Source organism: Hemiscyllium ocellatum, chromosome 4 (genome assembly GCF_020745735.1).
Source record: "Hemiscyllium ocellatum isolate sHemOce1 chromosome 4, sHemOce1.pat.X.cur, whole genome shotgun sequence".
NCBI classification, from domain to species: Eukaryota; Metazoa; Chordata; class Chondrichthyes; order Orectolobiformes; family Hemiscylliidae; genus Hemiscyllium; species Hemiscyllium ocellatum.
Genome location: NC_083404.1, coordinates 15477656 through 15497307, shown reverse-complemented (window position 1 = coordinate 15497307; position 19652 = coordinate 15477656). Strand labels below are relative to the sequence as shown.

The following is a 19652-nucleotide window of genomic DNA, read 5'->3' as shown; positions in this document are numbered from 1 at the left end:
ATGACAAACAGCAGTGGCCCCAAAACAGATCCTTGTGGTACACGACTTGTAACTAAACTCCAAGATGAACATTTCCCATCAACCACCACCCTCTGTCTTCTTACAACTAGCCAATTTCTGATCCAAATTGCTAAATCACCCTCAATCTCATACCTCCATATTTTCTGCAATAGCTTACCATGGGGAACCTTATCAAATGCTTTACTGAAATCCATATACACTACATCAACCGCTTGCTCACCTTCTCCAAGAACTCAATGAGGTTTGTGAAGCACGACCTACCTTTCACAAAACCGTGTTGACTATCCCTAACCAAGTTATGACTTTCTAGATGATTATAAGTCCTATCTGTTATAATCCTACCAAAATTTAACCACTACTGAAGGAAGGGTCACTGGTCTACCAGGGTTGTCTCTATTCCCCTTCTTGAACAAGGGGACAACATCTGCCATCCTCCAGTCTTCTGGTACCAGTGGTTCAGTGGTTAGCACTGCTACTTTACAGCGCCAGGGACCCGGGTTTGATTCCAACCTTGGGTGACTGTCTGTATGGAGTTTGTACATTCTCACCGTGTCAGTGTGGGTTTCGTCCGGGTGCTCTGGTTTCATCCCACAATCCAAAGATGTGCAGAATAGGTGAACTGGCCACGCTAAATTGCTCATAGTATTCAGGAATGTGTAGGTTAGGTGTTTTAGTCAGGGGTAAATATTGGGTCGGGGAATGGGTCTGGGTGGGTTACTGTTCAGAAGGCCAGTGTGGACTTGTTGGGCTGAATGGCCTATTTCCACACTGTAGGAATTTTAATTGTAAATTATAATTCTAATAACGACAAAGATCAAAGCCAAAGGCTCTGCCATCTCTTTCCTAGCTTCCCATTCCAAACTGTCCTCGAGGAGGAGGTTGTAAGCTGCCTTTGTAAAACATTGAAGTTTTTGCACTTCACCCATGCTGGTGAAGAGCAATTTCCAGAATTTGGCCTGTGACATCAACAGACTGGGAATGTATTTCCAAATTATGAAAGTTTGTCACTTGGAGAGGAACTTGCAGGTGCATGTCTGCAGCAGAAACAAACGCACTTTTAGGCATCGTATATTTGAAATGTGCTGTCATAGGTGTCTTGACAATTTGCTGCAGTGAAACATGCGTGTAATGCACACTGCTGCTACTTCGTATCAATGGTGATAGGAATAAATACTTAAAGTGATGGTTGGTGTAAAGATATTATGGCTTTCAGCAGTGTATTTTGTCATAGTTTTTTTTATGAAGAGAGGTTGAGACAGAGATGACAAGTCCGTACCAAGCCAATAAGGTTAACAGCTTGTGAAGCCTTGGGTTTTTTTTCAAAAGTTGGAACAAGAGAAGCAGCATGAAGGGATGTGGTCAAGCTCCCACACAACCAGAAATTTAGTTTAACTTTCAGTAGTTACTGCAGTCTTGAAGCTGTTATCCCACTCTCTGTTACATCTAAAAGGTTAGGTTCTCATCCTGTTGTGAAAATCGCATGTGAGGCAATCTGTTTTATTGAATTTGCCTTTGCCAAGAGTGTGTTTATGCAATGTTACTATACTGGAACAGTTACTGTTTAGGAGGTAGATAATCTATTATTCATTTAAGTTTTCCAATAGAGGTAAATTACTCCAATTGTTCTTTCTTCTGTTTGTATTTAAACTATAGGGTAAGAATAAAATGTGTTTTGCTTCAAGCCTGGTAGCGTGACCAATCGAATTGCAATTGGAACACAATCTTAAAATGCTTTGAGGGGATTTGATGTGGTCCAAACAGTTAAATAGGGTGCCAATCAAGCAGGACGTTTTGGCTTGAAGGTCATTGAGCCATAGTCATTCAGGAAATTAGGGAATATTCCCCATTATATTCAGAAACGGATCATCCTGAAAATGTTTCAAATATCAGAATCCCTGTCTTCATATGGAAATGCAATCCTCCTGTATGATAACCATTAGTACCTTATTACCAGCTGCCTTCTTCGTATCCTTGAGAGTTTCATTCGCCCTGCTTAAGTACTCATGCTGTTTGACAATTTGCTTTTCCAAGTTTTGAGCAAGATCAGTCTTTTCCATCAGTTTTATTTTCAACATATTTATTTCCAAGCTCAGAGTGTTGACCTGTTCTTCACTTTCGTTTGCCTAAGAAAAAAAAATTCTTCATTTGCTTTCTGTAGGTTACTATTTAACATCAGTTATAGTTAATGTACAAATGAAATAACACTCCACTAAGTACCAATAGGTAATAATTGTAATTTGAAGGATAAGTCTTTCCAAGAGCCCTCTATTTGCAAGAGATTTCCACTTGCTAAATCCCTAATTACCTTCTTTTAAGCACAGAAAATATCTGAGCAATGTTTCATCCTGAGATTGGAACATTTAGCCCCTTAACAAAATGAAAAACCGGTACATACAGTCATAAATACAATGCATCATCTTGTAACACAAATGCCAAATAAGAAAAATGTGAATTCTTCACCTGGTTTTTTAAAAATGATAATACTAGTAAGTAATTTGTATCCTTATAAAAACAAATAAAGTTTGCATTAAAAGGTATTAAGCAAGTTTTTAATCACAATTTCATCAGTAAGGTGGTTCAAGCATCACCTATAAAAGAAATTAAGCAAAGTATCAGGTCCAAAGAAGAATCATATAAAATTTCAGGGAAAACCAGCAAGTCTGAGGATTGGGAGCATTTTTGAATTCAGCAAAAAAGGACAAAAAGTTTGATTCAGAGGGGCATAATAGACAACAATAGTAAAATTGCAAATAACATTAAAAACTGATACATTGGCATCTGTAAATATATGAAGATTAAAGTATTAGTAAAGACAAATGTAAGTTCTTACAGTCAGAAGCCAAAATATTATTAAGGGAACAAACAATTGGCAGAACAATTGAACACGTACTTTGGTCTGTCTTCAGAAGAACCTCCCAAAAATGTTAGGGAATCAAGAGTCTAATGACAGGGTGAGATTGAAGGAAATCAGTCTTCATAAGAAAATAATACGAGAGAAATGAATGGTGTGAAAGGCTGATAAATCGCCTAGGTCTGATAATCTACATCCCAGGATAGTAAAGGAATTGGCCTTGGAAATATTAGATGCATTGGTGATCATTCTCCAAACTGCCCTAGAATCTAAAGCAATTCCTCCAGATTGGGGTGGCAAATGTAACCCCACTGTTTAAGAAGGAAAGGAGATAACAAAAAGGGTTACAAATCGGTTAACCTAAAGTCAGTAGTAGGGCAAATGCTAGAGTTTCTTATAAGAAGATGTGATAACAAAAACATTTGGAAAGTATTAATGGGATTAGACAAAGCCACCATGCATTTATAAAAGTCAAATCATACTTTAAAAATCAGTACAGTAGAATGGATAAGGGAGAACTGGTGGACATACACATTTAGATTTTCAGAAGAACTTTTTTTATCTGTCAGGTAAATCGAAACCTTGGATATTTTGCTTAAATCTTTTCACATTTGTGATGACTGCGAACAAGTGGGACTTGATTTCTACTACATTTCAGGTCTTGGAAGTGTCTGATCCATACATCTCCTTATTACCTTTATCTAACAGAGTCTATCAAATTTACCCTTCAGAATTACAACTGAGCGAGGAACAATAGTTTTGGGAGTAATGTCAGATGGAAGTGGAATAGGACACTTCATTTTTTTTTCTCTCTTTTCTGTTTTTTTCCCCTTCTCCTCTCTTCTTTCTTCTCCTGGCCACGGACTCCTACCCTCAGACTGCTGGACTCAGACTCAACATAGACCTAGCATGGCAGCCTCCTGATCTGGTGTGGTGGTCTCTCAGTTTGGCATGGCAGCCTCCTGGTCTGGTGGTGTGACCTCCCAGCCTGGTGTGGCTGCCTCTTGACCTGGCGTGGTGACCTCCCAAACTGGCATGGCAGCCTCCTGGCCTGGCGTGACATGCTGATCTCAAAATGGTCTGGCATAGTGGTCTCTCAGCCTGACATGGTGGTCTTTCAGTGATACGTGGTGATCTCTTGGCCCGGCATGGCCTCAGCTTGGACTTTCAGTCATGAGGTGATTTCTTGAAGCGTGGCTAAGCACTTAAGAAAGACTCTAATGTTTGAGCTTTCAGCTTTATTTGTTTATTTTCTACTGAACTAAGAAGATGTCACTGTACTGTACTCACTGTAATGTTTAACTTTTAACTTTGTTCTTTCTACCTTGATCTTAAGATTCTGTTGTTATGGACCAGGCCATGCCGCCTCAAAATACTTAAAGAAGATAGCCTAGACCCTAGCCTTTTCATATTTTAAAGGCCGATGTAAAGTAGATATTGCAGGTGTGATGCAGCTGGTCAAATCATTTGGCTTTAAGCAAAACTGAATCTACTTAAACACCACAGTTGAAGCATGAATAAAAGAAAACAGAATTTAGAATAACTTAACTATTTGAAAACCCAACTTTTTCTTTTTCTCTTTCCTCTGCTTTTAACTGGAATTCAAACTGTTTCATTTCTCTTTCTCTTTGTTTTTCTTTTTTTTAACACAAGCTGCTTCATTTTCAATTGAATTTTAGTTATTTCCAGAGACTCTGATGGCATTTACAGCAAATTTAAATGCCAAGCTATTGCTGTAAGTATCTCTCCTTTCCTCACGGATGAAGGCAACTCCACCTCCAGCTTGTCTGCCAGTTCCAGCAGCTTTGCCTTGCACAGCTTGTGTAAAACCCCCAAAGTCACTTCTTCCACCCCCTGACACTTAAGGGCGGCATGGTGGCTCAGTGGTTAGCTCTGCTTCCTCACAGCACCAGGGTCCCAGGGTTGATTCCAGCCTCAGGCGACTGTCTGTGTGGGTTTCCTCCGGGTGCTCCGGTTTCCTCCCACAGTCCAAAGATGTGCTGGTCAGGTGAATTGGCCATACTAAATTGCCCATAGTGTTACGTGCATTAGTCAGAGGGAAATAGGTCTGGGTGGGTTACTCTTTGGAGGGTCGGGTTGGGCTGAAGGGCCTGTTTCCACACTGTAGGGAAACTTATCTCAAAAACTTCTCAGTGACTAAAACAGCCATTATTATTCCAGCACTGTTTAAAACAACGGAATTCAACATCCGGAACAAAAGACACTAATAACTACCACTCACTGCCTTTAAATCCAAAAACCCTAATCCCAAATTAGAATAACCAATTTATCCCGACAAGAGCCCCCAGTCAGTTATGGAGCAAGCCAGACCCCTTCAAATATTTAAAGAAGGTAGCCTAGACCCCACTTTTTCTTATTTTAAAGGCCGATGTGAAGTGGTCATTCCAGGTGTGATGCAGCTGGTCCAATCACTCGGCTTTAAGCAAAACAGAATTTATTTAAACACTGTAATACTAACCTCCATCTAAACTGTCTGGAACTTTTGTCCTTAAATATCTCCAAAATATTTAATGGGTTGTGATCAGTATGCATGATTGTCTCAGATACATTACTGGCAACATAAATGTTGAAATACTATAATGCCAACACCAAGCTCAAATTCTCATTCTCAACTGTTGTATATTTCTGTTGATTAACATTCAATTTCCTGGAGAAATATCTGATAGACCTTTCCATCTTCTCATCATCTTCTTGTGAGAGTACCCATATCATTCACATGAATAACCACCTTGAATGGCATTGCGCAATTCGGTGCAGCTAATACTGGGACAGTGGTTAACACGAGTAAAAATCTTCGAGTAAAAACCCGCAGACAAGGGAGGCGCGGTGGTAGTTTGGCGCACTGACCTGTACACCGCTGAAGCCAAACGCCAGCTCGCGGACGCCTCCTCTTATCGCCCCCTTGACCACGACCCCACCTCCCACCACCAAACCATCATCTCCCAGACCATCCAGGACCTCATCACCTCAGGGGATCTCCCATCCACCGCCTCCAACCTCATAGTCCCACAACCCCGCACCGCCCGTTTCTACCTCCTGCCCAAAATCCACAAACCTGCCTGCCCCGGCCGACCCATTGTCTCAGCCTGCTCCTGCCCCACCGAACTCATCTCCCAATACCTCGACACGGTCCTGTCCCCTTTAGTCCAAGAACTCCCCACCTACGTTCGGGACACCACCCACGCCCTCCACCTCCTCCAGGATTTTCGCTTCCCCGGTCCCCAACGCCTTATTTTCACTATGGACATCCAGTCCCTGTACACCTCCATCCCCCATCACGAAGGACTCAAAGCCCTCCGCTTCTTCCTTTCCCGCCGTACCAACCAGTACCCTTCCACTGACACCCTCCTTCGACTGACTGAACTGGTCCTCACCCTGAATAACTTCTCTTTTCAATCCTCCCACTTCCTCCAAACTAAAGGAGTTGCCATGGGCACCCGCATGGGCCCCAGCTATGCCTGCCTCTTCGTAGGATATGTGGAACAGTCCATCTTCCGCAACTACACTGGCACCACCCCCCACCTTTTCCTCCGCTACATCGATGACTGTATCGGCGCTGCCTCGTGCTCCCACGAGGAGGTTGAACAGTTCATCAACTTTACTAACACCTTCCATCCCGACCTGAAATTCACCTGGACTGTCTCAGACTCCTCCCTCCCCTTCCTAGACCTTTCCATTTCTATCTCGGGCGACCGACTCAACACAGACATCTATTATAAACCGACTGACTCCCACAGCTACCTGGACTACACCTCCTCCCACCCTGCCCCCTGTAAAAACGCCATCCCATATTCCCAATCCCTTCGTCTCCGCCGCATCTGCTCCCAGGAGGACCAATTCCAACACTGCACAGCCCAGATGGCCTCCTTCTTCAAGGACCGCAGATTCCCCCCAGACGTGATCGACGATGCCCTCCACCGCATCTCCTCCACTTCCCGCTCCTCCGCCCTTGAGCCCCGCTCCTCCAACCGCCACCAAGACAGAACCCCACTGGTTCTCACCTACCACCCCACCAACCTGCGCATACAACGTATTATCCGCCGCCATTTCCGCCACCTCCAAACGGACCCCACCACCAAGGATATATTTCCCTCCCCTCCCCTATCAGCGTTCCGCAAGGACCACTCCCTTCGTGACTCCCTTGTCAGATCCACACCCCCCCACCAACCCAACCTCCACCCCCGGCACCTTCCCCTGCGACCGCAGGAAATGTAAAACTTGCGCCCACACCTCCACACTCACTTCCCTCCAAGGCCCCAAGGGATCCTTCCACATCCGCCACAAGTTCACCTGTACCTCCACACACATCATCTATTGCATCCGCTGCACCCGATGTGGCCTCCTCTATATTGGTGAGACAGGCCGCTTACTTGCGGAACGCTTCAGAGAACACCTCTGGGCCGCCCGAACCAACCAACCCAATCACCCCATGGCTCAACACTTTAACTCCCCCTCCCACTCCACCGAGGACATGCAGGTCCTTGGACTCCTCCACCGGCAGAACACAACTACACGACGGCTGGAGGAGGAGCGCCTCATCTTCCGCCTGGGAACCCTCCAACCACAAGGTATGAATTCAGATTTCTCCAGCTTCCTCATTTCCCCTCCCCCCACCTTGTCTCAGTCGGTTCCCTCAACTCAGCACCGCCCTCCTAACCTGCAATCCTCTTCCTGACCTCTCCGCCCCCACCCCACTCCGGCCTATCACCCTCACCTTGACCTCCTTCCACCTATCCCACCTCCATCGCCCCTCCCCCTAGTCCCTCCTCCCTACCTTTTATCTCAGCCTGCTTGGCTCTCTCTCTCTTATTCCTGATGAAGGGCTTATGCTCGAAACGTCGAATTCTCTATTCCTGAGATGCTGCCTAACCTGCTGTGCTTTGACCAGCAACACATTTGCAACAGTGGTTAACACAGCTTTCAGGCTGTCAAATGCCCTTTGACAGTCTGCCGTCCACTGAAACGTCTTGCATTTCTTTAGTAATTCAGTAAGGGGAGCAGCCACACTGCCAAAATTCGGTACAAATTTCCGATAAAATCGACTCAATTCCAGGAATCATAGTATTGCTCTCTTCATCGATGGTATAGGAAATTCCCCAATAACCTTTGTTTTCACATTCCTTGGAGTCATCTGTCCATGTCCAAAAACATGGCCCAGAAACAAGACTTGGGCTTTGTCGAATTCGCTCTTAGCCAGGTTTATCATCATGCCTCCCTCCCGAAGTCAATCAAACAATTCTGACAAATGCTGCAAATGTTCCTTCCATGTGAGACTAAAAATCTCCAGGTCATTGATGTATACCACATAATTGGGTAAACCAGAAATTACTGAATTGGCTAGTCTTTGAAATGTGGCTGGTGCATTTTCTTATATCAAAATGGCAGGACTGTAAATCGATATAGTCCATTCAGTATTACGAAAGCCGAGATTGTCTTCGCTCTTTCAGATAAAGGCACCTGCCCTTATCCTCGGAATAAGTTCAAATTAGAAATAAACTTACTTGTCCCACCTTTTCAATACAGTCTTCCAAACATGGAATCCGATATGAACCAGACTTTGTAACAACACTGACTTTATGATAGCCGATATATAGCCAATGAGTACCATCTGGTTTTGGCACCATTACAATGGGTGAGTCCCAGTCACTGGAACTCACTTTGGTTATGTTATCTTGGAGCATGCATTCAATCTCTTTTTGAACTTGTGCCAACTTTAGAGGGTTAAGGCTATAAGGATGCTGTTTAATTGGAACAGTATTTCCTATATCTACATCATCGTACTTACCAGCTTATTTACACATGCAATAGCAATAACTCTTTCAATTTGATTTGAGTTTGATTGGTAACTCAATAATTTGTCCCAATTTTTGACAACTTTCTCTAATTTGAGGAATGTCCAATTCAGAATCTTCTGAACATGATTCTTTACTCTGTGTTGTAACCAGTAACACATTCTTCTTTTGCTTTCCTTCCTAATCAAAATATTTTTTCAGTATATTCACATGACACACTCTGATATTTCTTCCTGTCTGGAGTCCTTATCAAATAGTTCACCTCACTCAATTTCTTTTTGATTTGATGAGGTCCACTAAACCGTGCTTTTAAAGGTTCACCTATCACTGGAAGTAACACTAACACTATCTCCGTTGGCAAAATTGCAAGTTTTTAATTTCTTGTCTGCTTTCTGTCTCATCATATAGTGTAATATTTTTAAATGTTGTCCAGCTAACTCCCCCGCTCTATTTCACCAATCCTAAAATTTGACATATAGTCCAAACATGTGGTCTCGGAATTCTGACTCACCAACTTCTCCATAATCAATTTTAGTGGTCCTCTCATTTCATGCCCAAAAACTAATTCAAATCAAATGAATTTTATTGATTAATTTGGTGCATTTGTGCTGGCAAAAGGTAAAAATGGAATTCCTTCGTCCCAATCATCTGGATAGTCTTGACTGTAAGCCTTTAACAGGATCTTTAATGTCTGGTTCCATCTTTCTAGCATTCCTTATGATTCTGGATGGTACGCAGTGGATTTGAATTGTTTAATTTCTAAACTGTCCGTAACTTCCTTGAATAATTTTGATGTAAAATTTGATCACTGATCTGATTGTATCTCTGTGGATAGACCGTATCTTGTGAAACATTTGAGTAACTCTTCCTCAATCCTTTTAGCGGTGATATTGCATATTGGAGGGCCTCTGGAAATCCACTGTACACCTTCACTATTGTTAACAAATACTAATTCCCACATTTTATTTTAGGTAGGGGTCCTACGCAATCAATTAAGACTCTTGTAAAAGGTTCCTCAAATGCAGGAATAAGTAGAAAAGGTGCGGGTTTTATTACTCCCTGCGGCTTTCCATATGACATGCCTGGCAAAATTCAACTACATTCTTGAGTAGTCCAGGTCACTAAAAATGTTTTTGTATTTTAGCTTGAGTTTTCCTTACTCCTAAATGACCTCCTATTGGTACTGATGCAAATAAGCTCTACCTACTAGCTTTATTTGGATCAGCAAAACCCACATGGTCACTGGCCACTTCACTTGCTCAGCCACCTTCTCACATGAGATGAAAAAGGCTTCTACATCATTCTCATCAAATTTAGGCAATGTTGACATTTAAACAGATCTCCACCAGGCCTTTGGCTACAATATGTTTGCTCATCCTCACTATCTTCTACATTCACCTCCAGCCTTGTCTGCCGACTCTCCTGAATGTCAATTTATGTTAAGAACAAACACTCTCTCTTTTCCTTTTTGTTCTGCTAAAGCAATTTGTTCCTTTTCTCTTTCCTCTGTTTTACAGAGGAAATTCAAACAATTTAATTTCCTTTTCTCTTTCTTTTTCCTGTAACTCAAGCTTCTTTATTTTCAATTGAATTTTAGCTATTACCAAAAATTCTGACGGCATTTCCAGCAAATTTAAATGCCGAGCTATTGTTCTAATTATCTCTCATTTTCTCACAGATGAAGGCAACTCCAACTCCAGCTTGTCTGCCAATTCCAGCAGTTTTGACTTGCTCATCTTTCGTAAAATCCCCAAAGTCACATCTTCCACCCCCAGAAACCTCTCACTGACCAAAAGAGCCATTGCTACCCCAAGCATTGTTTAAAACAATGGAATTCAACATCTGGAACGAAAGACACTACTACCTACCACTCACTGCTTTTATGTCCAAAAACCCTAATCCCAAATTAGAATGACCGAATTAATCCTGACAAGAGCCCCGAGTCTTTTATGGAGCAAGCCAGACCCCCTCAAATTACTTAAAGAAGGTAGCCTCGACCCTAAATTTTTCTTATTTTAAACGCAGAAGTGAAGTGAGTATTCCAGGTGTGATGCAGCTGGTCAAACCACTCAGCTTTAAGCAAAACAGAATTTATTTAAACACTACAGTTGAAACACAAACAAAAGGAAACAGAATTTAGAATAACTATTTGAAAACCCAACCGACTTGATATAGCAACTTAACCAAGGATCTGTTCCAATTCCTGCAATATCCCATATACACACTCCTTAGTGAAAGTCAAAGTCAAACTCAGGTTTTTATAGGTCGGAGAGATTTCAGAGAGAGAAGCCTGTCAAGATTCAGCTGTTGAAACATGGAACCTTTTTTGCACTGCAGCAGCTTCTGACTGCCTGCGACCAGCAGCTTCTCTGCTACAACTAAACCAAACTGAAATAAAACTGAAGTGGAAGAATTGAGCACTATCCTACCATTACTACCATTACTAAAATAGGCTCTTTCTAAGACATTTCGGCACCTCAGCCTTTATGACAACTCAAAAAAATGAACAAGGACAAAATAACCTTGTTAAAGTGACAGCATCATCACACTGTAACTCAGGGTGCTTGAACTTAAGATGGCTCCTTGTGTGATGACATTATACTCTTTTCACTGTATTCCTTTGCTTTTGTACTTGAGTACACATGACAATAAAATCAAAAATCCAATCAAGATGGTCATTTGTTCTCTTTCCTTTCTCTCTTAAATAGATTGGTTATCAGAACTGAACAGGCAGAAAGGAGAAGTGAAAATGCACTAGGAAACCCTGTTTTTGTATATAAATAAAACTTATGATGAACTCCATTTTTTTGTCTCCATTTATTGTATGTAAGCCAGTAATCTGACTGTTGTAGCATTCTGGGAAGAGTAGCAATGGCTGTTACATTCAAATGTAACTGGAAACAAAGATTTTCAACAGGTGAGTTACTGAGGACCAGCTTTAATCAACTAGATGGAGACAGTTCAGAGGTGAAGGTTGCTACCTTCATTCTGCTTGCAAGCAAACAGCTAAAAACAGGTTCCGCATGGAAGTATTATGTTAAGCTGTTCTGCTGAGAAGGCAACTTGTTCTGTGTAGTTAGATAGCTCTGTGCAGTTAGGATGAGGAAAGCAAGCAGGTGCAGCGAAATGTTGGAGTTAGGGCTCAGGAAGGTCCTAGAAGTTGTGCAGGGCATGGGAAAATCTATGATGAATTAATACTTCAGTTAGAAGGATTGATGGGTTAACAAGCAGTATCTGGAGTGCAATGTTAATAAATGTGAAGTCATCCATTTTGGTAGGATAACAGCAAAAAGGACTACTGCTTGCATGGTAAACAAATACAGCAGGCTGCTGTGCAGAGGGTCCTGGATGTCCTTGTGTATGAATCACAGAAGGTTGGTCTGCAAGTGCAACAGGTAACTAAGAATTTTGTCTTTCATTGCTAAAGGGATTGAGTTTAAAAGCAGGGAGTTAATGTTGCAGCTGCATAGGTTGCTGGTGAGGCCAAACCTGGAGTACTGTGTCCTTTAGTCTCCTTTCTTGAGAAATGATGTACTGGCATGAGAGGGGGTGCAGAGGAGGTTCAATAAATTGAATTGAAGTTGAGGGGGTTGGCTTATGAGGGGATGCTGAGTAGGCTTGGATTATATTCATTGGATTTAGAAGAATGGGGGGTGAGGGGGTCTTACAGAAACATATAAAATTATGAAGGGAATAGATAGGATAGAAGTAGAGAGAATGTTTCCACTGGCAGGTATAAATGGACAAGAGGGTATAGCCTCAATATTAGAGGGAGCAGATTTAGGACTGAACTGACAAGAAACTTCTTCACCCAGAGGGTTGTGAACCTATGGAATTCGTGCCCAGTGAAGTAGTTGAGGCTTCCTCAGTAAATGTTTTTTAAGCTAAGATTGACAATTTTTTGAACAGTAAAGGAATTAAGTGCTATGGTGAGAGGGCTGGTAAGTGGAGTTGAGGCCACGAAAAGATCAGCTATGAGTTTATTGAATGGCGGAGCAGGTTCAAGGGGCCAGATGGCCTACTCTTGCTCCTAGGCGAGTGAGGACTGCAGGTGCTGGAAATCAGAGTCAAGATTAGAATGTGCTAGAAAAGCACAGCAGGTCAGGCAGCATCCAAGGAGCAGGAAAATCAACATTTCGGGCAAAAAACCATACATCAGGAAGGAGCTGATGAAGGGCTTTTGCACAAAACGTCGATTTTCCTGCTCCTCGGATGCTGCCTGATCTGCTGTGCTTTTCCAGCAACACACTACTCTTACTCCTAGTTCTTATGTTCTTGTTTGGTGCAGCTAAATAGGTTTAATTCTCAGGAAACTTAAAAAAAACAGAAGCAATACTGGCTTGATGAAGCGAGCCATCTGCAAAAAGCTTGGGTTATGCCTTTGAATAGATGCCGGACTGCAGTTTCCACCATCCATGGACTGTAGAAATTCAAAATGAAGGTGAATTACTAGAAATGTGAGCAGTCATTGAGAATGCCCAAGATGAAGTGGCTTTTGTAGCAGTCCCAAAGTTAGGTCTTTGAAAAAGAGATGTGACAACCAATTATGTCGTCAATATCTCAGGAGTTCCTGAGAAATATATGGGGTCAATCTTGACTGCATATGCTATTTGGTACGCTCTGTGTGGTGTTCAACCACAATTTGTCTGTTACCATGTTTAGCTTCGGTTATTTTTGGATGTTATTAGACTGGAAAAGAAAGTGGGGTGGTGTTGGAGAGAAAGAACGAGTTTTTTTTAACAACTCAAGGAAAAAATGAAGCAGTGAAGTCACTTATTGGCTACATATGGTATGTCATTTATTTTGAAGAAACAGGATTTGATACTCTTGAGACAAGCTAGCACCAGCTTTCTTTGGGTTAAAGAGTGAAACTCTCAACAACAGCTTTTAAACTGGTTTAAAATACAATTTGTCACAGAACTGAGAGGAAAAAGGAGTTTAAATTCAGATCTCTAAAAACTTCAAAGGAAACCAAAACCTCCTTGCTCCCTTTGGATGGAAAAGAAATAACATTAAAAGAATCTATGAAGTGAAAAAATTCTACCTCGGGTAAGACCAAAGTCTGACTGATCAGCTGCCAAATTGAACATTGTCAGTGTTGATAACAATGTAATATCATCATAGCGACGGCTGGTGGGTAAGTTTGGTCGTTTATTTAATAGTTGTAAATTTAAAGTTTTCCTTTAAAAAAGCGGTAGCAGACCCGGAAGGCGCGCTAGGTTACCTGGGTAAGGTGTTTTTTTTCTCTCCCCTTATTTAAAGGCGGGCTCCGAGTTTTAGGCCTCAGTCTCTCGGAAGACTTCGCGACGGCTGGTGGGTAAGTTTGGTCGTTTATTTAATAGTTGTAAATTTAAAGTTTTCCTTTAAAAAAGCGGTAGCAGACCCGGAAGGCGCGCTAGGTTACCTGGGTAAGGTGTTTTTTTTCTCTCCCCTTATTTAAAGGCGTAGGCGAGTCACCCGAGGCACTACACGAGTAGTGCCTCCCACCCTTCCACCTCCTCTAACCTAATAATAAGACCAATTGTGACTAGCGGGTAAGTGCTGCATTTTCCTTGTTTGTTTCTTTAGATTTAGTTGGTTTTTGTTGTTTTTTTTTAAGGAAAGCTTACTTTTAGAGGGATGGCAGTGCAGAGAGGGCAATGTTCCTCTTGCAACATGTATGAGGTGAGGGAAGCCATTAGCGTCCCTGCTGAGTACACTTGCAAGAAGTGCACCCATCTCCAGCTCCTCCAAACCCGTGTTAGAGAACTGGAGCTGGAGTTGGATGAACTGCGGATCATTCGGGAGGCAGAGGAGGTCATAGATCGGAGCTTTAGGCAAGTAGTTACTCCGAAAGTTCAAGATAGATGGGTGACAGTGAGGGGGAGTGGGAGGAGGAAGCCAGTGCAGGGACCCCCTGCAGTCATTCCCCTCAAGAACAAGTATACCGTTTTGGATACTTGTGGGGGGGATGACTTACCAGGGGCAAGCAACGAGGTTCAGGCCTCTGGCACGGAGCCTGGCCCCGTTGCTCAGAAGGGTAGGGTGGAGAAAGGTAGAGCAATAGTTCTTGGGGACTCGATAGTGAGGGGTACAGACAGACGGTTTTGTGGGGGTGACAGGGACTCACGTTTGGTATGTTGCCTCCCAGGTGCAAGGGTACGTGATGTCGCTGATCGTGTTTTCCGGGTCCTTAAGGGGGAGGGGGAGCAGCCCCAGATTGTGGTCCACGTTGGCACCAACGATATAGGTAGGAAGAAGGGTGAGGATGTCAGACAGGCTTTCAGGGAGCTAGGTTGGAAGCTCAGAGTTAGAACAAACAGAGTTGTAGTCTCTGGTTTGTTACCCGTGCCACGTGATAGAGAGTCGAGGAATAGGGAGAGAGAGCAGTTAAATGCGTGGCTACAGGGATGGTGCAGGAGGGAGGGATTCCGGTTTCTGGACAACTGGGGTCCTTTCTGGGGAAGGTGGGACCTCTATAAAAAGGATGGGCTACACCTGAACCTGAGGGGCACCAGTGTCCTTGGGGGGAGGTTTGCTAGTGCTCTTTGGGAGGGTTTAAACTAACTCCGCGGGGGCATGGGAACCAGGACTGTAGCTTTAGGGTACAGGACCTTGAGTGTAGGGAGGTTAGGAATAATGCAACGATCTCTAAGGAGGGTGCCTGTAACCAGAAAGGTGGATTGAAGTGTGTATACTTCAATGCCAGAAGTATAAGGAATAAGGTAGGTGAACTTGCAGCATGGGTTGGTACCTGGGACTTCGATGTTGTGGCCATTACAGAGACGTGGGTAGAACAGGGACAAGAATGGCTGTTGCACGTTCCAGGGTTCAAATGTTTTAGTAGGATCAGACATGGGGGTAAAAAAGGGGGAGGCGTGGCATTACTTGTCAAAGACAGTATCACAGCAGTGGAATGGACGATGGAAGAGGACTTGCCATCTGAGGTAGTTTGGGCTGAGGTTAGAAATAGGAAAGGTGAGGTCACCCTGTTAGATGTTTTCTACAGGCCTCCTAATAGTCCTAGAGAAGTAGAGGATAATATTGCGAGGATGATTCAGGAAAAGAGTGAAGGTAGCAGGGTGGTTGTTATGGGGGACTTTAACTTCCCAGATATTGACTGGGAGAGCTATAGCTCGAGTTCATTAGATGGGTTGGTGTTTGTACAATGTGTGCAGGAGGGTTTCCTGACACAATATGTCGACAGGCCAACAAGAGGGGAGGCTATATTGGATTTGGTTCTAGGTAATGAACCAGGCCAGGTGTTAGACTTGGAGGTAGGTGAGCACTTCGGGGACAGTGACCACAACTCGGTGACTTTTACTTTAGTGATGGAGAGGGATAATCGTGCGCCGCAGGGCAAGAGCTATAGCTGGGGGCAGGGAAATTATGATGCAGTGAGGCATGACTTAGGTTGTGTGGATTGGAAAAACAGGCTTCAAGAGAAGAACACTAATGAGATGTGGGGATTGTTCAAGGAGCAGCTACTGCGTGTCCTCGATAGGTATGTACCAGTCAGGCATGGTGTAAAGGGCCTTGTGAGGCAGCCGTGGTTTAGTAAGGAATTGGAGTCCCTTGTGAAAGGGAAGAAGGCGGCATATGTAAAGATGAGGCGTGAAGGTTCAGTAGGGGCGATTGAGAGTTATAAGGTAGCCAGGAAGGAGCTAAAGAGGGAGCTAAGAAAAGCGAGAAGGGGACATGAAAAGTCTTTAGCTGGTAGGATTAGGGAAAACCCAAAGGCTTTCTATAGGTATGTCAAGAATAAAAGGATGACTAGGGTAGGTATCGGTCCAGTCAAGGATAGTAGTGGGAAGTTGTGTGTGGAGGCGGAGGAGATTGGAGAGACATTAAATCAGTACTTTTCATCAGTATTCACTCAGGAACAGGACACTGTTGCTGATGTGAATATGGAATCACAAATAATTAGAATGGATGCCCTGGAAATATGCAGGGAAGAGGTTTTGGGAATATTGGAAAGGATGAATATAGATAAGTCTCCTGGGCTTGATGGCATTTACCCCAGGATCCTATGGGAAGCTAGGGAGGAGATAGCAGAGCCATTGGCCTGGATTTTTATGTCGTCATTGTCAACGGGAATAGTACCAGAGGACTGGAGGATAGCGAATGTGGTCCCATTGTTCAAGAAAGGGAGTAGGGATAGCCCTAGTAACTATAGGCCAGTGAGTCTGACTTCAGTGGTGGGCAAAGTCTTAGAGAGAATGGTAAGGGATAAGATTTATGAACATCTGGGTAGGAATAACGTGATCAGGGATAGCCAGCATGGTTTTGTGAAGGGCAGGTCGTGCCTCACAAACCTTATTGAGTTCTTTGAGAAGGTGACTATGGAAGTGGATGAGGGTAAAGCAGTAGATGTTGTGTATATGGATTTTAGTAAGGCGTTCGATAAGGTTCCCCATGGTAGGCTAATGCTAAAACTTCGGAGGTATGGCATTGAGGATACATTAGAGGTTTGGATTAGGAATTGGCTGGCTGGAAGGAGACAGAGGGTAGTAGTTGATGGATTATGTTCATCTTGGAGCGCAGTTACTAGCGGTGTACCACAAGGATCTGTTTTGGGACCATTGCTTTTTGTTATCTTTATAAATGATCTAGAGGAAGGACTTGAAAGCTGGGTAAGCAAGTTTGCGGATGACACGAAAGTCGGTGGAGTTGTGGATAGTGAGGAAGGAAGTGGTAGGTTACAGCGGGATATAGATAAGTTGCAGAGCTGGGCGGAAATGTGGCAAATGGAATTCAATGTAGCTAAGTGCGAAGTCGTTCACTTTGGTAGGAATAACAAGATGATGGATTACTGGGCTAATGGTAGGCTACTTGGTAGTGTGGATGAGCAGAGGGATCTTGGTGTCTATGTACACAGATCTCTGAAAGTTGCCACCCAGGTAAATAGTGCTGTGAGGAAGGCATATGGTGTACTGGGCTTTATTGGCAGAGGAATTGAGTTCCGGAGTCCTGAGGTCATGTTGCAGTTGTATAAGACTCTGGTGAGGCCTCATCTGGAGTATTGTGTGCAGTTTTGGTCGCCATACTATAGGAAGGATGTGGAAGCTTTAGAACGAGTGCAGAGGAGGTTTACCAGGATGTTGCCTGGAATGGTAGGAAAATCTTATGAGGAAAGGCTGAGGCACTTGGGGCTGTTCTCATTGGAGAAGAGAAGGTTTAGGGGAGATCTGATAGAAGTGTATAAGATGATTAGGGGTTTAGATAGGGTAGATACTAAGAACCTTTTACCGCTAATGGAGTCAGGTGTTACTAGGGGACATAGCTTTAAATTAAGGGGTGGTAGGTATAGGACAGATGTTAGGGGTAGATTCTTCACACAGCGGGTTGTGAGTTCATGGAATGCCCTGCCTGTATCAGTGGTGAACTCTCCTTCTTTATGTTCATTTAAGCGGGCATTGGATAGGCATTTGGAAGTTATTGGGCTAGTATAGGTTAGGTAGGACTCGGTCGGCGCAACATCGAGGGCCGAAGGGCCTGTACTGCGCTGTATCCTTCTATGTTCTATGTTCTATGTTCTATCATCATAAACCTAAGAAGAACTGTGAGAAAGTCACATCTTTTCTTCTTTTGGTTTGGATATTCGATCCAGACCTTGTTCCTTTTTGTCTGTATTTTCTACTGACAATATCCCTGCAAAACTATTTGTCGTACCAGTTCTGTCCATCATATTGTGCTTAATATATCTCTTAATAAGTATCTGATATCTTGCACTTTGTCAACTTTAAAACAAAATTATCCTCTAGCTGGGAGATAACATAAATTTGGTGGCCAGAACTGATCGTAACAAACAGAACAAATATACTGAAATATAAGGATTGAACAGTCAAAATAACTAGCAATATACAAAGCATAACATTGTTTTGGTTGTATTTACTCACCAAAAGCTGAATCTAACTCCAGAACCTTCAAGTTCACTTCCTGACATAATGTTTTTCTAAAGGAACTAGCTCAATGAATTAGTCCTGATTAACTATGATGAAAGTTAATGCACAATTTTCAACACAATGTATGGATAGTAAATGTTTCAAAAAGATTACTGATCAGACAAAGAGTATTTGTGTAACTCTGTTTAGAAATCTGATTACAAACCATGGAATATTTTGTAATGAATATTTCAAATATATATTCTTTATACCTCTCTTTCTTTCTTTTCCCGTCTCTCTGTACATTGAATCAAATTAAATTTATTGTCACATGTACCGAGGCACAGTGAAAAGCTTTGTCTTGCAAGCAATACAGGCAGATCACATAGTTAAGTAACATAGATAAGTAAATTATAAGTAAACAGCGGCAAAAACAAAAACACAGGTACAGGCAAATATTACGAGTTGCGAGTCCATTCAGTATTCTAACAACAGTAGGGTAGAAACTTTTGTGAAACCAGCTTGTGCATGTGTTCAGGCTTCTGTATCTTCTCCACAATGGTAGAGGTTGTAGTAAAACATTGTGGGATGGATCTTTGAGGTTGCTGGTGGCCTTTCCTTGACAGCGGGCCTGGTAGATAGTTTTTATAGATGGGAGGTTGGCCTTTGTGATTGTCAAAGCTGGGTTCACCACTCTCTGTAACCATCTCTGATCTTGAATGGTATAGTTGCCATAACAAGTAGTGATACATGCAGACAGAATGCTTTGGATGACACACCTATAAAAGTTGACAAGGGTATTTGCCGTCATGCCAAATTTCCTCAGCTGCCTGAGGAAGAAGAGATGTTGTTGGACCTTTACAACCAGTGCTTCTACATGAACAGTCCAAGAAAGTTTGTTATGCAAGACCACTCCTATGACCTTGACACTCTCCACTCATTCCACCTCTGTGCTGTTAATGTGTAGGGGAGCGTGAGTAACATCCCGCCAAAAGTCAATAATGAATTCCTTGGCATTGAGAGCTAGGTTGTTCTCAGTACACCATTTTCCCAAATCTTCCACCTCCCATCTGTAGTCTGTTTTGTTGTCATCTGAGATTCGAC

At 42.9% G+C, this 19652-nt stretch overlaps 1 protein-coding gene across 1 annotated transcript in view; it reads right to left on the bottom strand.

Annotated features, from left to right (window-relative positions):
* Nucleotides 1–19652, bottom strand: part of LOC132815300 (polyamine-modulated factor 1-binding protein 1-like) — a 318458-nt gene that overhangs the window by 279288 nt on the left and 19518 nt on the right. The window contains exon 3 of the mRNA XM_060824144.1: nucleotides 1965–2144. Within this exon, the coding sequence (XP_060680127.1) occupies nucleotides 1965–2144 (180 nt within the window). The remainder of the gene's footprint in view (nucleotides 1–1964; nucleotides 2145–19652) is intronic.